Source organism: Ictalurus furcatus, chromosome 13 (assembly GCF_023375685.1).
Source record: "Ictalurus furcatus strain D&B chromosome 13, Billie_1.0, whole genome shotgun sequence".
Lineage (NCBI taxonomy): Eukaryota > Metazoa > Chordata > Actinopteri > Siluriformes > Ictaluridae > Ictalurus > Ictalurus furcatus.
In genome coordinates, this window is record NC_071267.1 from 20,587,164 (window position 1) to 20,615,163 (window position 28,000).

General features: G+C 38.0%; 1 protein-coding gene across 1 annotated transcript; it reads right to left on the bottom strand.

Moving 5' to 3' along the window:
* opn4b (opsin 4b) lies at window positions 1–27,999 on the bottom strand. The gene is made up of 11 exons (XM_053640567.1): window positions 26,737–27,999; window positions 17,186–17,328; window positions 16,445–16,578; window positions 13,370–13,573; window positions 13,096–13,267; window positions 11,564–11,731; window positions 8,187–8,294; window positions 6,675–6,861; window positions 6,370–6,561; window positions 1,714–1,779; window positions 1–801 (listed from the first exon to the last, which is right to left on the bottom strand). Exons 1-11 carry the CDS (start codon window positions 26,806–26,808, stop codon window positions 556–558), a joined length of 1,692 nt encoding a protein of 563 aa, XP_053496542.1. The 5' UTR covers window positions 26,809–27,999; the 3' UTR covers window positions 1–555.
* Window position 28,000: the final 1 nt, after the last annotated feature.

Genomic DNA, 28,000 nt, shown 5'->3' on the forward strand with positions numbered 1-28,000 from the left:
TAAAACGTATACTGTGAACAAACAGTAGTTCACTGAAACTTTATTCTCCTGCGTAACAGTGAACAGCAGTTGATGATGAAATAAAACTTATATTGGGAACAAACAGCATTTTGCTGAAAATCAGGCTCCATGTGATTCATTGTCCCAGGTTGGAATTTGAGGATTTTATTTGAGGATTTATTGCCCTGCCGTACAAGTGATTTTGTCCATTGTATTTCTGTAAAAGCATAGTATTTGTTCCGAATTGGCTAGACGTGGTGTGCTGCTTCCCTTGTCAGCAGCAGATAGCAGAAAGCTTTGCCCAGACGTTGTAGTTAAATTTCTGCAGGCAGTTCTGTCTTCCTGAAACCTGCTAAGGGAAGACTCTCTGCACTGCAGAAACCTTGAGCTGTACCTCGACACTCTCTTATCTCTGGAGATCACACATGTACATACACACAGAATGAAACAGGGTGAATGCACCGTTTCAAAACCTGCACAGCAAGATGACAGATGTTATAACATTTTAAAATGAAAATGCATACTGGTTATTTTCATGGACAGGGCAGTTGTTTTTCAGATTTTATGCTGAGGAATGGTGATGTTAGTAGTATTATTGCAGGCCTGTGACGTGTTCACTTGATCCATCAGAAGAGGCTCCATGCTGACAGAGGCCACCGGAGAAATGCTGGGGAGGCATTTAGAAGGGTGGCTATTGGTCCCATCAGAGAAGAGGGCAGGATGGGACTCAGAGGTTACAACAATGGAGGGAATAGGAGCTGTCAGCTTCTTGTGCTCAGCCTGATCTGAGATCTCACACGGCTAAGAGACAGAGGAAAAATTGTGTCATTATATGTTTACCTTAGACAACTTTTCTGACCTAGTTTTAAATTTAATTTCAAGACTGACTGATGATATCGAAATAAAACTGCGGGGGGAAATGTACATTGCATAAACGATAAGCACAGAAGAAATTGCTGCCAAGGCATTGATAAATGGTTGAACACTTTCTATACCAGTCAAGATGAACGATCAAGTATTAGAACACGTGCATTAATATAAACGTGTGATGTGCCCATAACCTTCATAGAAACTGTCATAGAAAATTAATCAACACCTTCTGACCAATCAGAATTGAGAATACAACAGCACTGTAGTAGCTAAACTAGTTAACCCTGTGGGCCCCAAGCCATAACTGAGCATTTTATCATAATCTCTTTCTACTGTTTGTTCCCTCTAGATCCTCCCCTCTTTTGCAGTTACAAGTAAGGGAGATTCAAGTAATATGTTTCCGTCTAGAAATGAGGCCATACTGGTGTATAACCCCTTACACACATGCAAGAGTTGATTTACTCAGTGAAGGATATGTGATCAAATAAAATATGCTTGGATTAGGATGAACTAATAAAGGCTTACATTTACTTTGAAACTCTTAACAGTGATCGGGAAAGCAGTTTCAGGCACCAGGAATTAAAAATGTTGTACTGAATCTCTTCAAGACAAACTATTGAGGCTTATGAATGGTTTATTGATCAAACACAGTCGCTGTCCCTGTAGATTTCACAAGATTAATATCTACCAACAGTAGAGACGCTGTCATTTTTTCGCCTGAAATTAAATCCTGCTTGTGTGTATATTATTCAAGAAGTCGAGCTTTCTTACTGCATTACTGCAAGTCACATATACACTGAACAGATTACAATGCAGTCACTAAATCAATGGCTTTGCACTTACACTGGAGAGCAGATGATTGGACTGGACGGACTCAGTCATGGAGATGTCATCCTTGTCCAACACGGTCTATAAAGCCACAGACCAGAATAAATTGCTTCAGTACTACTTACTCAGACTTACACTTACTAATACCTACATGCAGCATATATTTTTTCCATGCCACTAAAATATTGCTTGGTAACACTTTCAGTGTAGATCAGATCCATTATAAATTATGAACACATTCCTAACATGTTATAATGTTATACTGCATTATTGTCATGTAATGGAGGTTGGGACGGATGCAAATGCAGATAAGAGCTTTATTAGAGAAAAGCAGACAAATCCGAATCGTGAATCAATATCGTAGTCAAAAATAGGCAATGGGTCAGGCGATCAACAAACGGGCACAAACGAGGCTAAACTAGAATCAAAGAAAGCTAAGCTATAAACAAGATCAAAACCATGACATGAAACACGAGGAACAAAGGTTTGGCACGGTGATAGCACTCAATACTTCGCCATGAACAATGAGACACGAGGGGTTTAAATACTAAACGTAATCAGAGGGAAAACACAGAGCAGCTGATTACCGTGATGAAACATATGGGAACCAACCAATGACAATACAGGGGTGGAGACAGGACAGAAATCATAACAAATGCACACGTGTCAAAAGTAAACAAAGTCAATGTCATCTTAAAACCCGGAAGCGCACGCTCGCACTTTAAGGGGCGCACTGCGTGCTACAGTGGTAGTGCGAGGGGAAATTGTGATAGAGCCCACTAACCCCCACTAAACCCTACTCCGCGAGCGCTAAAAAACACTCCCTCCCCCAGTGGTCCTGGCCCTTTGGCTGGAGCTCTGCAGGTGAGACCACCTCGTGAGTCTCTGGCGGGAGGTCTTGAGATGAGGTCGCCACGTTGACCTCCGGCTGGAGCTCTGCAGCTGAGACCACCACTTGGGTCTCAGGTTGGAGCGCTGGAGACAAGGTCGCCACGTTGACCACTGGCTGGAGCTCTGCGGGTGAGACCACCTCGTGGGTCTCAGGTTGGAGCTCTGGAGATGAGGTTGCCACATTGACCTCTGGCTGGAGCTCTGCATATGAGACTACCTTGTAGGTCTCAGGCTGGAGCTCTTGCAATGAGGTCGCCATGTTAACCTCCCGCTGGAGCTCTGCAGGTGAGACCACCATGTGGGTCTTAGGTTGGAGCTCTGGAGACAAGGGCGGCACATTGAACTCCGGCTGGAACTCTACGGGTGAGACCACCTTGTGGGTCTCAGGCAGGAGCTCTGGGATTGAGGCCATCTTATAGGTCACGGGCTGTAGCTGAGGTCGCTATGTTGACCTCCGGCTGGAGCACTGCAGGTGAGACCACCTTGTGGATCTCAGGCTGGAGCTTTGGGGAGGAGGTCACCCTGTTTGACTGCTCATAATAGGTGGTGATCGGAAGGGCAGGTTTATCTGCCAGGCTGACACCCCTTGCCTCCCAAAAAAAGATGTTCTAGGTCATCCTTGGATCCTAGACTCCCAAATGTGATTACAAATAATCCCACAAACTGAGTTACATTCTCAAGTTCCCTGGATCTCTTGGCCACTAGGAGCTGCACCCACTGGCGGGCTGGGCCGAAGAGCTAGGACCACATGAACTTGAGCCATTGTTTCTCGTCGGGCTTGGGGTCTGCTAGGCTAGAAAAATAGAACTGGCAGTCAAGAAGAAAATAATCAGGGTAGCCAAAAAACCCATCATATAGATCTGGGAGATCTATGACAGTCCACTGGGGAAACTGGATTGAATCCAAAGCTGGGACGGTTTGCTTAGTTTCCGTAGTGCCCATGTTGGGGCAAAGTATTCTGTCACGTAATGGAGGTTGGGACAGATGCAAATGCAGATTAGAGCTTTATTAGAGAAATGCAGACAAATCCAAATCATGAATCAATATCGTAGTCAAAAATAGGCAATGGGTCAGGCAATCAGCAAACGGGCACAAACGAGGCTAAACTAGAATCAAAGAAAGCTAGGCAATAAACAAGATCAAAACCATGACACAAAACACATGGAACAAAAGTTTGGCATGGTGATAACACTCAATACTATACCATGAACAATGAGACATAAGGGGTTTAAATACTAAACGTAATCAGGGGGAAAACACAGAACAGCTGAATACAATGATGACACATACGGGAACCAACCAATGGCAATACAGGGGCGTAGACAGGACAAAAATCATAACAAATGCACACGTGTCAAAAGTAAACAAAGTCAATGTCATTGTAAAACCAGTAAGCGCACGCTTGTGCTTCGAGCTTCGGAGCGCGCTGCATGCTACAATGCTAGCACGAGTGGAAATCATGACAATTATAATGTTATGTCCACCAGCATTTTAATGTTTTTATTGTATTCTATATTTTAAATGCTATTGCCTTACACTTACATTTTGATGGCATCTGCTGGCTTGCTCCAAACAATATCTCAATGAAAGTCTTATCTTAATGTTATAATTATTTATAAAAATGCATTACACTTTATAGCTGTCTTTATTGTGTGGTATAAATTAAGACGATGCATTATAAGTAGGGTTCATAGCATATTACATCACTAATACCATGAGACCTGTCTTGATTTTTCTCACTAATACATATATTTTACCAGATGGATTATCAAACTAAAAAACTATACTGACAGAAGTTATTGCAATTAATATTGCAGTTTAGTTTTGGTCTTGATAAAATTGTGAGAAATCTCACTTCACTCACAAATGCAATGTATAAAGTATTAATAATCTATACTCAGAAATGAAAATCAGGGTAGTTCTCAGTATGGAGCTTATTATTATTATTATTATTATTTAAATTAAATTGTCATATAATGTGTTTCAAACATCAATATAAGTCTGTTAACAGTTTATAAATGCATTATAAACATTGCTATAAAATGTAAAGCCTTTTCATAAATAATTATAACTGTGTATAACGAATGCATATTACATTAATTAATTTAATTATAGGTTATTATGCATGTATTTCAACCCACCCGTCTGTCATAATCTTTACTCCTGCTTTGCTCAGCCTGTTTGCCAGTGGGCTTTTGGCAGGTGATAGTAAATGTGGCATGTCTGAGAAGAGTGCCACTTAGTGGACACATTAGTCACATTTCTCTGACACAAGTCTTGTGAACACGAGGCTGTTTCTGGGGATTATCTCAAAGATCAACAGATTAGACGCAGAGAACTATACACCCTGTCATAATCACTCAGTTCTAATGATACACAGCACGTGACCTAAATCAAGCTGCTCTTTCAGGCCACATACTGATCTGACCAGATTACATTCCCTTCAGAAGTTATTGGGGCAGAAAGAGACCAAAATCAATATTTTGGTCTAATTTTAATAACTAAGTCATTTATTTCTTTTCCCATATAATACAATTAAATATGTGCCTGGGAATAAACAAATAGTGGTTATTTATTTCTCAGGTAAATTAGGGGAGAGGAACAATTCATGTATTCAATCCATTAAGAGTAGAAAATAATAAGGATACTTATACTTAAACAGAACTAGTTACAATGAATTAGATGGGGGCCTCTGGGTGTTGTAATTTTCTAGCCCTTAAGTTAACCTTGAATATAAAAACAGCAGAACCAAGATTATGTTGTCTACAATACTTGATGTTATAATAATGTCTTGGGTTGTATTACTGCAGTACTGTAAGTGAGTGATGCTGTGTTCATGACCAAGTGAGAAGTGGGAAGTTTTTGACTTCCCATTAGGAACGATACTTTAATTATTTAAATGGTATTTTGCTTTTTGCAAGATTTATTATTATCCCCCCCAACATTTTCTCCCTAATTTAGTCATGGCCAATTCCCATCCTCTAGTTAGGTCTCCCCTCTCATGCGACAACTACCAACCAGAAAGGGCAAAGGCTATCCCATGCTTCCTATCAAATTCTGCTCATATAACATCGGGGGGCGGAGTAACACTCTTGGAGGAAAGTGCTATCCGCCTATTTCCACATCATGAGCTCACAGATGCCCGTGATTGGCTAGTGTTGCTGTGATTGATAGGGGAGTATACCACCCCTCCCTGAGAGCATGGCCAATTTTTGCTCTCTTGAAACCCCTTAATGCACCACCATTTCCCACTTCAGATGCTTGAAGGAGTGAACACTAATGAGGGAAGTAGCAGGTTCTGATTTGGAAAATCCTGAGTTCCCACTCGTCATGAGCGCAGCATGAGATCCAAGCATCTGAGATAATGAGTCGTTATTGATTTACAAACTAAGCTACAATTAGATATGATTGACATGATTAACAGGTAATAGGTGGTTTAATTTAATTTTCATTTGAGAAGTAAATATTGACAGCTATATCAGAAAAATTGTGCTTTAGATATTGTGTAGTCAATATGAACAAGAAAGGCTTTGCAGGTAAACATGGGTTCTCGAAATTCAGCCACACTATGACAAGAATATTATTATTATCTGTCACACAGCTCTGACTGATGAAAACATGTGGTTTTAACTGTCATCCTGACAATAAAATTCTACAAGGTCAAAGGAAATTTCTCTGGAACTGCTGGAAATAACTTGCATAACTATGCTCCTAATTTCACAGATCCAGGTGATCTGAACTATCACAAATGCACAAACAATAATGTGGACTCTTACTCACGCTGATATAAGTATAGCCGGTGAGGTTTAGACCTGTATCACCAGGACTTCTGTTGATGCTGCCTGAGTCTCGGCCCCTCACCTTCACCTTTAGAGAGCTGCAGTACTTATAGTCAGACAGCTCTTTACGGCCCTCGTACGACACCTGACGGGAAAGAGCACCTGCCATGTCCACCTCTGTGTCCGTCAAAGCCTGAGATAGATACAGAGAAATAGAGTAGCAGTGATGGTCTCAACCTCACACTGACTGAATCAAATACTCAGTGAAAGAAAAACTGTGATGAATGGGTAAAGATGTGTTCATACAGACTCGCTGTCGGACATCGAGGACAGGCGCGTCTTGCTGGTTTGACGCACACTGACGCTGGCTTCTGAAACCTGGCTGGTCACAGTGGAGCGCCGTGTGGACATAAAACTGCTGCTAGTCAAGCGTTCTCCATGAGGAACACACAGTAGCACACCCAGACATGGAATATACCTCGCTAAAGCAGATCTGACCCAACACAGGAAAACGAGTGGAGGGGAAGGAAATTTAAAACACAGAACACAAGAGCAAATTTTGGACGAACTTGAATAATATTTTCTTTGAGATCAGGGAAAATTGTAGTCTGAGATGAAGCATATCACAAGAGTGACTCGGCAAAATTTATATTAAATGTTAGATTCCTAAAAATATGCCATAAATATTGTTTTGTAGGTTCATTTAGTTAAAAAATAATAATTTATGGTTAAAACAGTAATACAGATTATAATTCTGAATGACAGCATTTTCAGACTTTTTCTACTTTTCGTATATTTTCCCAACATGCAACTTTATGAGACAACAAAAAATCAATGGTGGGATGTCAAAATATTTCTTAGATATTAAATATCTTCTGTAAAATCTACAGACTTTAGCTGTAAAAAGACATGACATATAGACACAACATACAGTATAGATAGACAATACATAAAGCACTCGTGCACAATATATTGTGTTGTTATTATAACAAATTTTACTGAGGAGAAGCACACCATTGGCTCATTTTTTAATTCATGTAAAACCCCATACTTCATTCTAATGATACAGAATGAACACTTTGTTCATTGTTCATTGATGTTCTCTATAACCTTTAACGCCTGAGTATAGTTTTTGACTTGTTTGAAAAGTATAACTTCTGTTTGAAAATTGTAATTTGACAAAAACTGTCTTTTCATATAGTACTGTGCAAAAGTTGTATACACATGGAAAATATAATGTAAAGCAAAGATGCCTCAAAAATGAAAACAATAAAAATACAAAATAAAAAGTTTCTAAATATTAATGCATTTACCCTAAAAAGTAGGAACCTGAAGCCTATTCCAGGGAGCATCGGGCACCTGGACAGGGTGCCAATCCATCACAGGGCACAATCACATACACACCCATTCATACACTACGGACACTTTGGACATGCCAATCAGCCTACCATGCATGTCTTTGGACTGGGGGAGGAAACCGGAGTACTCGGAGGACATGAGAACATGTAAATTCCACACACACAGGGCCACGGTGGGAATCAAACCCCCGACCCTGGAGGTGTGAGGAGAATGTGCTAACCACTAAGCCACCGTGCACCCTAGCTCCTATTAATTCAATTTTATTCAATTAAACTTTTCAGTACCCTCAAGACAATCATAACGAGTCAAGGCTTGGCACTTCCTAATACAAGTGTGACAAGATTGCAGTCAGCAGTCACTCGCCTCACCAACACAATCAATCCTATGGATTTTTGTTCTTGCCCGCTTCACTCAGCAGCATCACTTAAGATGTGGACAACAAGCAGTGCAGTGAAATACCTGTATTTTGGATGCGTGATGGCATAAATGATGGGGTTGTGGATAGCTGAAGCCTTGGCAATCACAGCAGGAACAGAGTTCATGTATGGGGTGAGCAAGTCAGCGTAACTACATGGAGAGAATTCGATCAAATCATTGTAGTATAAACACTTCAACACAACAGAGGTGAAAAAAATGAGTAAAACCACAAATATTCACATGTGCATTCTACTTGCCAGTGACATTCAGCAAATAAATAAATAAATAAATAAATGTGTGTGTGTGTGTGTATATATATATATATATATATATATATATATATATATATATATATATATATGTGTGTGTGTGTGTGTGTATATATATATATATATATATATATATATGAAAAAATGAAAAGATTTGAATGAGAGACTATAATATTCACATTACGGTTAACATTACATTAAAGATTTAGACAACTAATTCTAGTTATCCTTTACAAGAGGAAGTGTTAACCTCTTAAAGTCAGAATTTGTTATTCAGTTATTCAAATTAAAGAACAATATTCAGTACCTACTATGAATTATTCAGTAACTACAGAGAGGACTGCAAGTCTGGACCTGCCAAAAGGTCATGGGAGTTTAAGAAGTTAATAAGTATTGCAGATTTTTTAAAAAAAAAAAATAAATTCACATCTGCATTAGTGGCCTAATAGATTTAATTCATTTAGTATTAATCATGACAGCAAAGTTATAACATTTCAATATTGTATTTTCTAAGAACTGAATTTTTAAAATGCATTTAAATTCTTTGAGAGAGCATAAACACGCTACATGGAGACAGATGGTAGGATCCAAGTGCAGAGTTAATTAAATCAGAGGAACAAACACAATAGGTAATCGTAAAGCAAGGCAGAGAAGTCAAAATCACAAAAATGAGTCAGACCAAAAGATGAGGCAAAAGGTGAAAACACACACTCTGTCTTTTTGGGTAAGAGTATAGCAACTTAGCACATCTATTATTGGCTTATTATTATTATTATACTTCCTTGCAAAAATGCTCCAAATCGATGAAATTGCGAGGCGGTCTCCTATGCTCAGCCCTCTTCAAATTATTCCACAGGATTTTAGTAGGATTTAGATTTGAGCTCTGACTGGACCATTCAAAAAATGTTGAAGCCATAGCTTTGTTGATTTGGATTTGTGCTTTGGGTTGTTATAATGCAAGAAGGTGAAATCTTTCTTCATCATGGAGCTTTCTATCTATAATTCCTTCGATCTTGATTAGAGCCCCAGTCCCAGCTGAAGAGAAGCAGTTCCATAACTTGATGCTCCCACCACCATGCTTCACTGTAGGTATAGTGATCTCTGGATGATAAGCTGTCGTGTTTTTGCACCAATATTTTATAATTATGCCTAAAAAGTTCTACCTTGGTCTCATCAGACCATAACACATTTTGTTGCAGTCAATCAGAATCATTTCACTGATGACAGGTGTATGATAATTACTTTTAAATAAGAGTTTAAATGTGATTTGATTCATTCTAAGCACAGTCACATGCCCCATTAGAAATGTTCTATTTGTTTTCCTAAAATGTTTCTTTGTTTTTCACTTGAATTTTGTTGGTTGCTATATCACATTAAACATGGAAAACATTTTTACATCCATCCATTTTCTACCACTTACTCCTTTTCAGGGTCACGGGGAACCTGGAGCCTATCCCAGGGAGCATCGGGCACAAGGCGGGGTACACCCTGGACAGGGTGCCAATCCATCGCAGGGCACAATCACATACACACTCACACCCCCATTTCATACACTACGGACACTTTGGACATGCCAATCAGCTTACCATGCATGTCTTTGGACTCGGGGAGGAAACCGGAGTACCTGGAGGAAGCCCCTGCAGCACTGGGAGAACATTCAAACTCCGCACACACATGACCCCAGCGGGACTCAAACCCTGGACCCTGGAGGTGTGAGGCGAATGCTAACCATTAAGCCACCGTGCACCCCGCATTTAAATTTTAATCAATTTTAACAGTGCTGTGTATACTTTTATAGCCACTGTATATGAGCAAAGGTAACTTAGCAGCTAAGATTCTTTGCTACTAACTAGAAGGTTGTAAGTTCAAATCCCAGCCCTGCCCAGGACTTTTTGAGAATTACCCTTAAGCCTTGCCTATATACTTAAATTAGATTTTGGCTCGAACTTGTTACTTTGCTGTTTGCCATATGAATACATTAACGAAACAAAACAAACAAACAAATAAAGACTCTTTCAAGACTTTTGCCTATTTTCCGCTCTAGCTATTATCTATTATCACAACTGGGGCAGATTTTTTCCACAATTACAGTATATTATCTCTCCTTTCTTTAGCTATCAGCTACTTTAAATTGTTATAATTTAATGACACTATTAAAAATATAAACATTACAGACAATTTAATAAATCCTTTGTAACCTACACATGGACCCGGTCCACTGTGAAACTCAGCATATTGATGCATCCAGTTGTTCCTAATCTAATGTTGCATTGTTCTGGTATTTTAACTTGGAGTTAAAAGACATATTACAGCATGAAAATGACATCCTGGTTTTCTATATAGAAATGCTTTCAAATTCAAGCTCGTTGTGTTACTTTGGTGTGCTTCTGAGAAGCTTGTTATAGAAAAGGATTATGGTATTTGTGTTATGTTAAGCTTTAGAAGCCTTGTTGGGATTGAAAACATGGATTTCTCAGGGATGCACCATCTGGGACATTCTTAGCCTGTTTATTTCCAGAGAGCCTAGCTATAATCAGAGAGTAATAATGCATAGTGTGTACTAAAACAGCTGCAGTATTGTAATAACTGTGATGATTTTCACATTTTTAGAGTCACTTTGCCCACTTCCTGTTCTACTTCCAAGTTCTACTTTCATCCATGATTTCATCCATGAAGTCAACCTCCATGTCAGCTGCTGGACAGCATGCTCCATCATGTGATCATGGTCAACCTATCCACACTCTCAGTCACCAGACTCTCAGTCTCGATCCAGCATCTTGTCTGTGATGTTACTGAGCTGTTTTTACTTGCTTGTCTGTTTGGTTTGGACCCAACTCACATTAAGATCTCTGCTCATTTGGATTTTGCACATGGAAACCCTTCCCAAAAGCAGTTTATGCCGAAGACTCTATAGGCTTTATAGTTTCATATTTTACAAGTGTTCAGCTGTTTGAATAAAAACACTTTTCACTGCTGGGATCATTTCTATATCATTTAAAATACTTATATAATCGAACATTTAGTGAAACCTAACAGAACTATCATTTGACGAATGAATGTGCCCATCCCCAGAATAATTCACAGTACAGAGTTTGGTCCAATTGATAATTTTAAATTAAAACAGTAGATGACATAAATATTGCTCCTCACCCTGCAAATGCCGTCAGAGCCACACAGGAATATGGAGACCAGGAGATCACGTACAACAGAATGACTATGAGAGCCACCTTTGCCATCTTCCATTCACTCTTCAATCGATGGAACTTTTTGATTGAGTCTTTGGTGATTCCTCCTTCCTCACTAATTTTACCCACAGCACTTTAACACAGACATTCAATTCAATTCACAAACTGTATCAACAATACTGATAAGAACATAGTGATAAGAACTAAAGCAAATATCACTTTCCTAAAGCCATAGGATAATAAATGGTTTAATTCAGTGCCTTTCATATTTATTCACTAAGGGTTATTATTAAGTGAGCTTAAACTCCATATACTGTAGTGTTAAACCTGGAATTGAAATGGACTTATTTGGAATTTTACCAACTTATGTGCAACATACAGCTAATATTTGAAGGTGCGAAATATATATATTTTCTTATTATGTCACAAAGGTTAATTATAGCAGACTTTTGTTGGTTCATTTCCTGGAGTCAATAATTCATGGAACAACCCTTAGCTGCAATTACAGCTACAAGTCTTCTGGGATATGACTCTACCAGCTTTGTACATCCGGATCCTGATATGTTTGCCCATTCTTCTTGGCAAATTGCTAAAGCTCTGACAAACTGGATGGTGTCTGTTGGGGAAGAGCAGTTTTCCAAGTCTTACCATAGATTCTAAGTTAGAGGAAGACCTGGGCTTTGAATGGAGTCATTATGGACAGCATGGTTAGGGTCATCCTATTTGAAAGTGAAAATTTTCTATTTTTGCCATGTATTTGGCTCTATCCATCTTGCACTCAAGTTTCCCAGTCCCTGCTGATAAAAAGCATTCCTCACAACATGATGCTACCACCACCATGAGTCACTGTTAGGATGGTGTTCTCAGTGTGATGAGCAGTGTTGGGTTTCTGCCAAATGTAGCACTTTATGCCATCATACCAGAGAATGTTTTTCCACGTTTTCTGAGTGTCTAAGATGCCTTTTGGTAAACTCTAAATGGGACTTAATGTGGCTTTTTTTCAATAACGACCACTTAGGTACATTGCGGTTCCAGGTTATAACACCTCAAACAAAACAAAAAAACACAAGAAAAACACAAGAAGGGTGAATACTTATGCAAGGCACTGTATTGGGTATTCATAATAGTAAAAACTTTCAAAGTGTCCCATAACTATCAATACTATTTTGTTTATCCCTAACATGAGTTAAGTTAGATAGTTGAGCAGATTTGTAAAATCACTGTGAGCTTATTTTATAGCACAGATTTTTACAGAAATACCTGAGAAAGTTTTTAAATAGAAAATTTGACTTTCGCATTATTCTAACAAAGCTGACCAACATGTTTATATATATATATATATATATATATATATATATATATATATATATATATATTTATATATAGAGGTATCTTTTAAACAGTTTAATAATGACATTTTTGAGTTTAGGTGTTCTTTAGTCATTGCATCCTTTATCTGGATAATTCATGTAGGCTAACAGTCATAACGAAACCAACCTGGTGGTGCTGCGAATAGCACGGAAGATGCAGAAATAGCAGTACATAATGACAAACAGAGGGATGAAGAACACACAGACGAAGAGTAGCATTGTGTAGGCACGAACAGATGGGGTAAACGTCATATAGTCCCATGTGCAGGAGGTCATCAAGCCCTCAGGAACATATGCACCTAGGAAACAATACAACATAGTTAAAGCCATTTTGTGTGTGTGTGTGTGTGTGTTTTTGTGTGGGTGTGATCAAGACAGAAAGAGAAACAGTGTCCACTCACTCCATCCAAAAAAAGGAGGAAGGCTCCAGAACAAGGTATACAGCCAGCCTAGGGCGAGGATGCAAAATGCACGCTTATGTGACATCTTGCCGATGGAGGCCAGAGGGCGAGTGATAACAATATATCTATCCACAGCAATGATCATTAGTGTGATCATAGAGCACATCCCAAAGAGAGCACCACAAAATGCATACATCTCACAGCCTACAGAGAGAAAGAAAAGAAAGAAAGTTATAGTTAACACTTCAACACTATTTACACTTCAAATGCCAAACCTCTACCACCTCCATCCGCTCTTTCAACTCTCTCCATCACATTTATTTTCTGTCACTATGGAAATGTCACTTCAATCAGGCAAGCAATGTCAAACTAACAAGCACATAATTTATGTAATTATAGTTACAGTGCTAAATAAAGGGAAAAAAACAAACATGAATAAACACAATTTCACGCTGACAGCCATGATTACATTTGCCAGCGTCCTGTAACATCTACAATCCAGGTCAGGGGTCACGGTTAGAACGTAATTAGAAATATACTGCTAAGTTAAGAAAAAAATGAAATAAAGATTTAGGTTATTGTGAATGTGCCCTTGGAACAGAAGATTTACAAAAGAGTCGTCCCTGATCTGCGTGGCACACGTAGCTTCTATACCCTCTCTTTGGATTAGTCATAGAAAAGCTGTACAGTTGTGTTGCACTGCTCAGTAGCATTCGCTGGATTCTGCGCATGACTGAAAAAGCAATCAACATAATGAGAGCTCAGCTGAGAGCTCAGTCAGTGACATACACTGAAGAAGAACACACAGTTAGAGGTTCAGAAAGTGAATTAAACACTCCAGGAATAAGCAGGCATCATCAAGCCAAGAGATTTGCCAACATATCAGAAAGAAAGTAAGACGGATAGATGGATAAGAAAGAAGGAAGAAAGGAAAGGTATATAACCCAGATTTGAGATATTTGTCCAACACCTATTAATGCATGGATCATTAGCAATTTCATTCAATAAGAAGCAAGCTATATAATCAGCAAAAAATATATATGTGTAATTGGTAGTAGCTGGTATTGTACCATTGCCATGGACACACTTGTCCCACTGGGATTTCAGCATTACACTTTCACCTTCAGTGCTGCATACACACTTGCTGAAAATGCTATTGTAGCTTATACAAAGAAAGCCATTCACACCAGCCATTCACACCACATATAATCAATGTAGACTGCAATAAATGAATACACAATAATAAATACACAAATACAAGTAAATACACAACTTAAATATTATTTCCAAATTATGAAGAACAAATAAAAGGGAAAGGCTGGGAAACTGAGGACGAGACATAATGCGAGGGAGAGATTTAATCTTTTTTTCAATTGACCAGGAAACAAGCTCAATGTGCTTCGACTTATTCAGTCATCCAGTAACTGCTCTGCTTCAAAAAGAAAAAGGTTTAAAAACAAACTTTCATTAGCGATCAAAGGCTTCCGAGTCTATCCAAGTAAAGACTGATGTACCCTGCTTGTCAGAAATTTCGGAACATTGCTACATTTTCTGAGAACACCATTTTTTTGTACATAAAGTAGTGTCATTTTTCGTGCTAAATTAAATATTATGCTAAATTATTACAGATTCGTCTATGGCTAAGACCTAACCTCTTGGCAGAGGCAGAAGAAGACATGAGTAATCCACCACTATATTTTACACTGAGTATCAGAGGGTTTTACTATTATGCACTCCACTTTTTTCACCAAACATGCCAATGTTTTGCACATTTAATTTTGGTCTCACAAAAAGTGATTCCAGTTGTAACTCCAGTGGAACTTGGTGAACTTCAGGTGTTGCATTTTGTGCCTTTTTGAAGGGTTTCAATAGTCCAACCCTAACAAACAACTACTGAAAGTAGTGTATTATGATAGATTTTGCAACTCTCTGTCTGAGGAGCAGTGTGGAGGAGGGCAGTATTCTGCAGTATGAATCTATATGATGTACAGTCCTTTATTAATGCTGCAGGATTACTAAGCAACAATTAATACACTAAACTAGTCTATATGGCCAAAAAAAGGACACCTGACTATCACACCCATTTGCGGCCTTTTCCCAAAATTGTAAACACACAATTGAATAGAATGTCTTTGTATGCTGTAGCTTTAAGATTTTCCTTCATTGGACCTAAGGGACCCAAAGCTGTTCCTGTATGACAATGCCCCTGTGCACAATGCGAGCTCCAATGTCTCCATTGAGTGGCCTGAACAGAGCCCTGACCTCAACCCCACTGAACACTGGGATGAATTGGAACATCGATTGCACCCCAGGCCTTCTCACCCAACATCAGTGCCCCAACCTTTCTAATGCTCTTGTGGCTCAATGGAAAAATTCCCACAATCACGCTCCAAATGTGTAGTGGAAATCCTTCCCAGAAGAGTGGAGGCGGTTTTAGCAGAAAAAGGGGGCCCAACTCCATATTAATAACCATGGTTTTGGAATGGGATGTTCAACAGGCACATATGCGTGTGATGCTCAGGTGTTCACATATTTTTGGCTGTATAGTGCATCTATACTTTATATGTGTTACCTATTCCTATAAAGAAATCTTGTTGAAATTGCTATAACATGATAATAGTTAGCCAACATGCTCTTGATACTGTGCGCATATCCTCATGATTAGGATATTTTTTTGATATAAATATGGCAGCAATTTTTTATATGACATGCTATTAAATTCAAAGGCCTAATCAAAGCAATTCAAGCCTTAATCTTTATCAAACACATAAATTCATCTGTGTTAGTGGCTTCCTCAACATTGTTTTAATACTTTTATTTCCTTAAATTCTCAACACTGCATGCTTACTGCAGTCGTTGTTTAAAAAAAGAAAGAAGGCAATACTAGGTATAGCAAATATCCTCTGTATATAACGAATGAATGAATCGTACACAAAGTACTTGATGTTCAAGGACAGCCTCTAAACCTGATGTGATTTTACACACTTTATCCCCATTTTTGATGGCCTGGAACTGAGCGATTAAATAAGATGAAGGGATTAAACAAACCGGACCCATTGCTGACTGCTGGATTACCTTTCTCTCCAAAGATCCATCTCCTGTGCATGCTGGTAATGAAGAAGGTGGGTGTTTGAGTTACACACATCAGGAAATCAGTTATGGCCAGATTAATAATGAACATGTTGGCTGGTGTTCTTAGGCTTCGACTCCTACAAACGCACATGCAGATGAGAGAGAGACAGACAGAAAGTTAAAATTGCAATCTCTATGGTTTAGTTACATATAATTTTGGTTTTTGCATTGGTAGATGTTGATTAGAATTTTGGGAATGTGGCCAGGGGCGAGAGTGTCTCAGTTACTGGTTTTAAAATGTCTACTATTAGTACATTAATGTGACTGAACAATTAGTATAAGCCTCAGAAACCCATTGTACACCAGTGACAGGATACTGGCAAGGATTGTCGCTACTTTTTTTTTATGTAGAAATTTAAGCTATGTTGTCCAAAACTTTGACCCGTGTGATTAGAAGACTTTAGACTGCAAAGACATTCTCTTCCTCTTGGTATTTACAGTACATGGTTGCTTGCTACAAGTGTAAATGTTATGTCAGCAGCCTGCTAACCTTCATCATGATCAGATGAAGGAACACCAACCCCACCTCACGCTCTACTACTGCAGTGATCTCACACTTCTGTCTTTCCACTAGTACTGTGTTGCGCATCAGTTCAGGAGACTGTTTATTCCATAAGCTCGGCTTTGTATACATTATTATTTACAGTAGACGTACATCGGTAAGAAAAGGGTGGAGTCCCTTACTTGCAGAAGGCGTACATGACCAGAAAGTTGCCCACCATGCCAGTGATGCCAATGATTAAGATAAATGTGCCGATAGTATAGTGAGCATGGTCTGGAACATCCACAGTGGGAAAAGGATAGCGAGGAGTTTGAATCATAGACACCTGTGAAGTGAGACAAGCAAATAACAGGTCAAGGGAAGCACTAGATAACCATGCTGAAAAAAAAAACAATAGAAACCATCACAGAAATTCTAATGGTTTCCACTACAAATACCATTACAAACTATCAACTACCCATTAAACCATTACCATTATTGGTCCTTAACGGTATCCACTAGACATAAAATGCCACCAGTAGAAGGTAACAAATGACCAGTAAAGGCCCAAAGGAACCATTACAGTTTCCATTAAAATGAATACAATTTCCATTATAACCATTAAAACCATTACAAATTCTATGAGGGGTTCTATTGCTTTCAAATGGGAAGTCTAATAATGCTTTTACACTAGACAGCGCAATGACACATTTTGTTGCCATTTCCATTGCCAAGTTATTTGTACCAAACTTCACTACATGTCCTGATTTTGGTTAAATTTCTTACAAGGGTACTGAACCTAGACATAAAGGCAGAGTTAGAACATTTGATTCATTGACCTTTTTAGAGGCAGCTTTGGGAAGATGCTATTGTAAGTAAATAAATAAAGCCTGTAAGAATGTGAAAACTCTGCATACTTTTGGCTTGATTTTGCTTTTGTATGGCAAAAATCATACATAAAAGAATTCTTTGGTTGCGAATTAAAATTGGCATAATGGGACCCAATCAATGGTGACTGATGTAATGCAGCTGCGACAAAAGTTCTGGCAGTGTCAAATTTTTTAAAATTAAACTCTCAATGTGTGACCGCTGCTACGATGCTTGTCTAAAATCGACCAATAGGAAGATGGCATAGGATTACAAAAAATTCATGGACAACTACAAATACAGTAATGGCAAAGGCAGTCAGTAAACAAAACACGTCTCATTACAGTTCAGTCATGACAGTGCAAAAAGGTATGCGGCATGGACAGATGTTGCTTCGTCAACTTTATTTACCATCAATACAAACTATTTCATGCTTCCCATTTGAACAGTTACAAATCCGTGCTGCTTTGTTTTACATGCGCGCTGATTGATGACATAAGCTGAACAAGTTTTCTTTAGTCGCAGGTCCTTAGAGGATCTTCATCGTATAATCTGACATGGAGAAAATGTTATCACAAATTCTTTTATAGGATTTGGCCAACATTTTACTGGGATCATCTCATACAATGTGTCATGTAATAAGTCTAAAACTGGTGCAAGTAAAAGAAAATAAATATTATTAGTTTTATTTTTATTATTAGTTTATAATTATTAATTAACTGATTTGCTTATTTGTATTTTTTTTTTTACTGGAACATGCACACAGTACTTGTGTTGAAGAGACAGACTTTATGCACAGACTGGTCAAATGCTTTTAAGACTTTGAGGCAACTATTAGTAAAAAGCCCATCTCTGTAGGTAGACTCCAAGTTGCTCCTCTACATAACCACAGCTCAAAAGCAGCACGATCAGTTTCTCAGATTACCTGCTTTCTCTAGCTGTTTATCCATTCTGCACTCACACATAAACTGACTTATCTATTATAATAATAAAACAATACTAATATTATTTCTCTAACAATTATAACCAAGGAAAAATGTTTGGGCTTTAGTCCAACATATGGGTGTGATAACATACAGGATGTGTTTTTAAAAAAATCCTCCATTTGAATTTATATTGCCTCTCTCATACTGTTTAATGTGCACTCGAATACAAAGGATTGGATTTCGAATTAGGAACATTTTGCCAACATCTGAAGGTTTAACTGTGACTTTGTCTACAAAGTAGGTGAAAGTTGCACCTACTTTAAATGCTCAAGTCACCAAATTGCCAGTCTTATGGTGTGAAGGGTGCTGTAGTAAGATTGTGACTGTGAGAAATGCCTGATCAGCTTCAGTACTTGCTGTAAGAGATGTCAGATGGTTACTTACAGAAAGATGTCTTATGGAGGTAAATAATAACTGTCTGTCTAAATCTTGTGGGTATAACTAATCTGATCAAGTCCAAGAAATTTGGCCAGATCATTCAATAATTTAACTGGCCCACTTCTAATGATAAGGTTTAAAGAACAGATTTTACTTTGCCATACTAGAACCAACATGAACCATAAGAACCAATATCAATAAGAATTATCCTATTATTAATAGGATAATTCCATCTCGACTGTTTTTAATTTTCCTAATTTTTTTTGAGTGATTTTCTCTACAATGCCCTCCAGTAATATTGGCACCCTTGGTAAATATGAGCAAAGAAGGCTATGAAAAATGGTCTTTATTGTTCAACCTTTTGATCTTTTGTTAAAAAAAATTCACAGAAATTCTCTGCCTTCATAGATATCAAACAATTGCAAACAAAACACAATTTTATCCAAAATATAAATATCTTTGTTACATATATGTGTGCAACAATTATTGGCACCCTTTTAGTCAATACTTTGTGCTACCTCCCTTTGCCAAGATAACAGCTCTGAGTTTTCTCCTATAATGCCTGATGAGGTTGAGAATACATGGCAAGGGATCCGAGACCATTCCTCCATATAGAATCTCTCCTGGGTACATGGGTTTCATGTCAAGGGGCTGTCATGACCATGGCAGGACCTTGATTTTGTGGTCAGTAAACCATTTGTGTGTTGATTTTGATGTATGTAGTAGGTAGTACGAAGTTGTCCAAATAATAGCATTTGATGCAGCTGGCAAGTAGGAAGTAGCTACATTTATTATCCCTTTTACTTTTGCTTTGATACATACAAATTTCAATTTTCACTAATACAAATTCAGTTATTATTCAGGTTATTTGTACGATCATGTGTTTGTTCATTTATTTTCCTTTTTGAGGGACAGACCTGCCCAGTTCTGCTGTTTTTTTTCTCTGCCAGATTGAAGTCAGACACTGAGTGTCCATATAACAGGCTTAGGAACACAAATCTTTTTTCCTTCTGTCTTGCTTTGTCTTTCCAAATCACTTAGTGTTCAGTCAGTAATTCCTGCTGTTCAGAGATTAAGAAATATCTATACTATAATTAGCATGCAAATCTGACTTTGCAGATCCAAATTGAAGTAAAAAATCAGTTAGGAAGCCCTTTTGTTTGATATCTTTTTATTATCCTGCAATACTATAAAACAACCAAAGATCTTTGAGCACACCAGGAGAGCTGCTGCGCTCACATCAAATAAAGGGTGGAGCTCTGTGACTGTGGAAGGTGACCCTGTATAAAAATATTTCGATTTTACATTCTCATTTGTAAAAGAATGTTAGCCAAAGAGAGCAAAATTCTGAGTTGAGGTTTAAGGGCCTTACACAAAGGGCTAACAATGAAATTATTGAGCCATCATAGAATATGAACTGTCAATCTTATAATCACTCATTGGGCTACACTGAAGTCAGGCCAGTCTTTAACATCATCAGTGTGGGCCTGGAAGCTGACTACAATACCACATTGATTCCATCCAGTTGAGACTGTGTCTGTTCCAACAAACAAATTAATATTAAATTAGATTTTCCTTTTTTTCTGCCTGGATATCTGATCTGAAACCAGGACAGCTAAATTTGCCCTGACATCAAAACGCATTACTGTAGGTTACTTTTCTTTTTATTGGAGTATTGATGTTTCACATAAATGTAAGTAAGCATCAAAGAATAACTGACTTTAACTGAGTCTACCTCCAGGCTTTGACTGTACACAAGCACTAATATAAGTGCTCGAGAACAGAAGAGAAACTATTCAAACCAGTGCCTTAGGCTCAGTTCAAAAGCTAGAATGTGAATGGCATTTAACTGGTATTATTAATAACTACATGGACAGAAAGCCATCTATAAAAAAGGCCCCTACTGCAGCCCAATCAATATATCTGTCCATCATGACATAAACATATAGGCTACTCACAGATTTCTGGAACAATGGTTTTATACCAATTATGATGTGATAATGCTGTCTACCAGTAACACCACTGATAGCCTCTCAATGGTATCCGCACTGGCAATATAATAAACCAATCATTTGACATCTCAAATGTTTAACTTAATTTAATCATTCAATTTAAGCTTTTAAGTTTGACTGTCTTCTTGATATTATTATTGCCTTGAACTTTGCACACTTGAAGAAGCTCAAAAAGACAGTCATATTTTTTAAAAGGCGAGATTTCAAACAAAACTGACACAAAATTAAAGAACATTAAATGATTTCATACTTCTGTTATATTATTATATTATATTATATTATATTATATTATATTATATTATATCATCCATCAATTTTCCATACCGCTTTTCCAACACAAGGTGGATAACACGCTTGACAGGGTGCCAACCCATCACAGGGCACAATCACACACACATTCACAGACTACGGACAATTTGGAAATGCCAATCATCCAACCACCTATGCCTTTGGACTGGTGGAGGAAACCAGAGTACCCGGAGGACACCCCCGTAGCACGGGGAGAACATGCAAACTCCACGCACACAGAGCGGAGATGGGATTCGAACCCCCAACCGCTAAGCCACTAACCAATAAGCCACTGTGGCCCCGTATATTATATTATATTGCATACAATTTTAATAAAATATTTTAGCAATAGCTTACACCATTGTACAGTCAAATGAGGTTTTGGGAAAATTGTAGTAACAACCGGAGAAACAGTAAGCATAAAGCCACCTTAAAAAGAAGCATGTGGTGATATGGTTTGCAATATTATAATAATTTAAGTATCAATAAACAATACACTTTTTCAATTCACATTCTTTTCATTTATTATTATTATTATTATTATTATTATTATTATTATTATTTTAATCTTGTTCCCAATTAAATACTTTAATGTTTCAGCAAATGTTAATACTGTGACATGTGTACCGTCAAAATATCTTTAAGTGTCATTACATTTTTTCTGTGTTGCTCATGCACAGTTGGAAGCTGGAGGACAGTATTTACCACCACAATTGTAGAATGACCCAAAACAAAACAAAACAAACAAACAAAAAGGATTTACCATATTAGCAGTATTTTACCAACACTACACAAGCAGACAGAAAGTTTAAAGGGTAAAATTTCCATGTTTAGTCAGGACTTTGGTATTTAGACTCTAGAGAAGTTGGTGGAGAATTGAGATAAAATGAGATGTTGAGGCTGTCATTATACCAGTCTTATGGAAGCACCCGGATCTTTGAAAGGTGGACTGGAGGGGTGCTGATGTCTCATGGTACCCACATGACTGTGTTACATTCAGCCTTTTACTGTTTAGTTAAGCTGTTCTAGCTAGGAGTATTCATAAACGCGCACTCTTGTTGTCCCTCCCTTCTCCTTTAACTAGCTAGAGCACATCTTCCAAAGTCTTCCAAAGATCTTGCCAATGAGGTGTTTTAGCACTGTGATTGTCCACCTAATCAGTGACCTTAGATGAATTAATGCAGCACTTTCAATGAGGTACAGGTCAGACGTCCATTGAAGTGTGGGATATATGTGCTGATTTCAAACACTCCTAACACTAATGAAAAGCACACACCTTGATGATGATGAATCATGCCTAGGCTGAAGACGGACACCTGCTCAGACTGGTGTGCTTTACTGACCACAAAGACATGCCCAAATAATCTGAACTGTCCCTTGAGTTTGCACGAACAGATGATGTGTAAATGTAAATGTGAAGCAGTGCAGAAGTCAAAATCATTTGGGTTGTGTTTGTGTCCTTACAGTTAAACATGCTTACAAATGTGCCTATAGTCACAACATATTAATCCTAGAAGACATAGTTGGGCAGGATTCAGAGGAATCTGTTTAACAAATGCATTTTCATTTAAAAATAATTAATAATTAATTAAATAATTAAAAGTAAAATACAGCTGGCGTCTGACCTTGGTGTACCCTATTGTGAGGCATAGACATCACTTCCTGTAGCAACCTGCTGTCCAGTTTTGACAACTTAGCAATTTTGTTGCTACCAGTGTGTAAAATCTAACTGAGTTGCACTTGCATGAACATCTGTTCTCAATGTCCAAACACTAATCACAACTGTTCCCAAAATCTTTCACTGATGACTATTGTTCCAGTGACCAATTACTGATTGGTCTCTCACTACTAGAGTGATACATCTGACTGATCAGTGCTTGCACAAACCTCTCTTCCCAATGACCAATCACTAATGAACAGTGATTTACATAATCATAAAAATAAAATAATACATAATAAAGTAAAATAATAAATAGTAATAAAAGCGAAGTATTCCAAAAGTTTCCATTGTGTATATTTCCTGATTGGTCACTACGACATCTATTTATATGCTCGAATCTGATTGGTCAGAAGTTGTGCATTTTTTTTGTATAGCAACACAGCTCAGAATGAAGTTCTGTCTGGAACATGAACAATAGGTTAATATTAATGTGCTTGTTCAAATATGATATTGTTTCTATAGTAACAGCTCATACAGAAGGACTTGTATGGCAGATGCTCCACATAATGTAAGACTAATAATAAACAGATTTTTTAAAAATGCGTTGTAACAAAGTAAAACCTATAATCGTTGATGTAATGATGTTTATTTGATATTTATGGAAAGAGTCGCGGTTGTAAACGCTTTAACTGTCACAGTGACAGTTGCAAAGTTGCTCTGTGTGTGTGTGTGTGTGTGTGTGTGTGTGTGTGTGTGTGTGTGTGTGGTGGAGGGGAGGGGGGACTTTTGATGTGCTGTCTCCCCTGAATGTTTAGTCTTTTGTGTAAGTATAGTAGTCTGCTAAATGCAGAGTTGAGTAAATATAAACAGGGTTGTAGCACTGCTCAGGAAAAAAAAGTGCATTTGTATTATGCATTCTCAGTGTTGCAAGGTAGGGTTATAGCAGCATAAAGTCATTCAAAATAATGTTATAGCAGCACAGAGTAAATCTAATTAATATTATAGCAGCAGGAAATTATTCAGATTAATGTTATAGCAGCACAGATCAAATCAAATTAATGGTATATCAGCAGGAATAAATTAAAAATAATGTTAAAATAGCATTGTAGCAGCACAAAGTAATTCTCCAAAATTCTCAAAGACTCCTGATTTTTCTCTACAATGATAATTTGTGGAAAACTACAAAAATGAACTTAAAATCTGCCATTGATCCAAATGCGTTGAAATGTTGTATTTGTGGGTTTGCAATCTTGAGGAGGAATCTGCCATTGCTGTTTGCAGCTATATTTATTATTATTATTATCCCGGCATGCATTATTTTCATGTAACAGTACAGTCTTATTCCTTACTCATCTGCATTCTTGATATGAAGTTATAGTATTTTATAAATAAACAAATAGCTAGTATGAGTCTGTTTTGTACATATGTCAATTCTATTCATCTATTCTATATTCTGATAAAACCCCTAAATTCTTCTATATTATGTAGTCCATACAGGATTTCGCAGAGTGTTTCGTGATTGTTGCTGGCAAAAATGCTTGATTTTGCTGTGGCTTTTTTTCTAAATTTGCAATGCACTGTTTTGTCTTTCACAGTGATGTGTGTTGGTAAATGAGACCTTTTAGCTGTGATCATGTTTGACGAACGTGAATCGAAGAGGGCTTAGGCTGAATGCGCATTGTGATGACGTCACATGACACATCTTGGCCCAAATCTGATGGAATATGCAAACGTATATGACGTCGTCGGGTGACTTAGCCACTTTTTCAACATGCATTAGTGACTTTTCCCTGAAAATGGCTTGCAACACAGCTGCCGGGGTACATATTCAACACGTTTTCATCAAGACTTCCCTGACTTTCCTCCTCACCACCTGATGAGAGTGAGAAAACATTAGGGGCAGAATCTATAGAGCTCTGGTCTAAAGTGCATTGATTCATATCGACCGGTTTCTTATCATTATACTGTGTCTCCACAGAGAACTCCACAGTGAAAATCATCCATAATGTCGGCTCGGCACCGGGGCACATGAGATTACAAGACTCTGTCCTGTTTATATGCTGCAGTTTACCATCAAATAGAGTTTAATGTTTTTCTTTTAGATAATTAAACTAAGAAAGATTCTCTTCCTTAATCCAGATGCGGCGTGCTGCATATGTTGTGCGCAAGTCATCTCTCCAACGTGGCTTAACTAATGTTTCTAACATTTATTTCAAAATTCTGCATAAACTTCTGATACAGCATAACATTACATCCTTATACTGCGCTTATGATTTGAGCTGTGTTTGTGTTTGTATGTGTGACTCCTCTCAATGTCCTAGAACGATCTAAAGTGGTATGGATCAATCTATAGGTAATTAATCAGTAGAACAATACAATATTGCGAATTTTTAGTACACATAGACGTTATATACAGTACTGTGCAAAACCTTTAGTTTCACTGTGCAAATATAAGCAGCAAGTGCGACAGTCAAAATCTCCAGAAGAACCGTGTCTGGTTCTGCAAGACGCTCAATAAAACTTACATCTCATTTCCTTATAAAACTGCATTAATTGTTCTGGCGACTACTATTTTTATTTCTATGTCACACCAAATACTGACTTTGTTTCATTTACTACTGTTTACTACTCTTCACAGTATTTTTTTTAAAAAATGTATAAATATTTCATTTCATTATTTTTGAAGGCATCTTTGCTCTACAGCATTTCTTTGCATGTGCTTAAAACTTTTGTACAGTACTGTAGGTAATGTATAGAGAGAGAGAGAGTTATAGGCAGAACAGCTGTTATGGGAAAAATGAATGCACATTTCATCACATACAGAGTACTGTTTTTCCAGCTGCTCTTTTATTGGTTTGATGGAGCAAAGGGACACGTGTTAAATCACCTCCATGTGACACTACATCTATGCGTAATTGCAGTGTTTTCCCCCTACTGTATTTGCTCAACATTTAACACACGAACAATTCATTCCAGTGTTCACCAACCCTCTTCTTTGAGATCTACCTTCCTGTAGTTTTCATCTCCAACCAAAATCTAACACACCTTCTAGTTTTAGTTGATCTAAGAAGAACTTCTTAACGCAATGATTAGATGGTTAGGTGGGCACGATTAAGGTCTTCAGGGAGGTAGATCTCCAGGAACAGGGTTGGGGACCACTGATTTAATCGCATAAAGTTAAACAGAAATGCACAGGGTACTAAAAAGTGCAACCATCAATCAAATCAAATTAAATCTATTATGCAAACTATGTAGAACCCACACACGTGCTCCTGTTAAACATCACCTCATCAGCATGAATGAGTTTGAATTACAGCGCGTGACGGACCGCAGGCATTTCCCCAAACTCCGCGCTCGTTCATTCACGCGCGCGCTCTGAGATCTTACACTCTTCCGATTTATTTATTATTATTATTATTATTATTATTATTATTATTATTATTATTTTAAAAGTGCTGGGTATTCCGTTACATAGCACGTTTATTCACCCCCACACTCAAGAAATCACACGAAGACAAGTTCACTTTAAGGCAGAAGTTATTCAAGTATGAGCACGGTCTTACCGAAGTGGTGCGCGCGAGCAGCTCCGCGCTGCTGTAGTTCCAAGGCTCGTCGGTGTGTCCGCTACCCGCCATGCTGATGGGGAACCCCGCACAAAAAAGTTCAGCGAGGAGAAAATGTCACTGTGTAGCTTAGTGAGAGATGAGCATCACGGGTTGTTCCCTATAAAGCAAAAGGGGAATAGAGATCCCTCTCTGCCTGTAGCAGGAAGTTTACTGGAGGCAAGGTGTGTAAAGCAGGTGTAAGAGTGAGCACGCGCAGAGTACAACAGGACTTCAGAATCCTTCATATAATAGTGTATAATCAGACAGCAAACTCTATGTGCATGGACCAGTACATGGACAGAGCTTAGAAAGCTGCACATGCTCGCTCGCTCTCTCTCTCTCTCTCTCTCTCTCTCTCTCTCTCACACACACACACACACATACATACATACATGTTTGTCTTGCTATCTTTGTAAGGACCTTCCACTGACGTAATTATTAATACAGTAAATTCTACACTACTACACATAAATCTAACCCTAAAGTTCATCTCGGCAACCAAAAAGAAACACTTTAGCACTTTTAGTTTTTATTTTCTTTATAAAATTGATATTTTCTTTATAAAAACAACAACAACGAATAAAACAACAGTTTTCCTGGGGGGTGGGGTGTTTACATTATTTTACATTAAACCTGACAACTGAAGTCTTTCCTTTAAGAAAAAGTGTCATGTGGTGTGTCTCAGGAGCGCACAGAGGCTTAGTGGTTAGCCTCACACCTCCAGAGTTGCGGGGTCGATTCCTGCCATGGCTATGTGTGTGTGTGGCGTTTGCATGTTCTCCCCGTGCTTTGGGGGTTTTAAAGTGATTAAATCACACACTACATTCCACCTCTAATCCCAATGCCTTCCTAACTTGTCATTTGACTTGAGTAGTGAGAATTATTGTGAATTTGCAAGTGTGAGGACATGCTGATGAATTCCAACAACAAAAACAAGGGAGATTCGGAAAAGAATTAAGAAAAGCTACACATTCTAACCCTGTCCTTATAAATGATTCACTGTTTCACCTTGGTTCAACTCTTCATTTATTTCTGGCTCAGAATTCCTGGAATTGTTGCCTTTTTACTGAATACAAACGGACATTATGAATACAGAGATCATGTGTAACAGGGCAATGCAGGGTAACTCTCCAAAACCCTCACTGCTTTGGGGTAAAGCTGTCTCAGCTCAAACATCCTAAAATGTTCTACACTAATTGCTACTCTACCCAGTAAAGCAGAA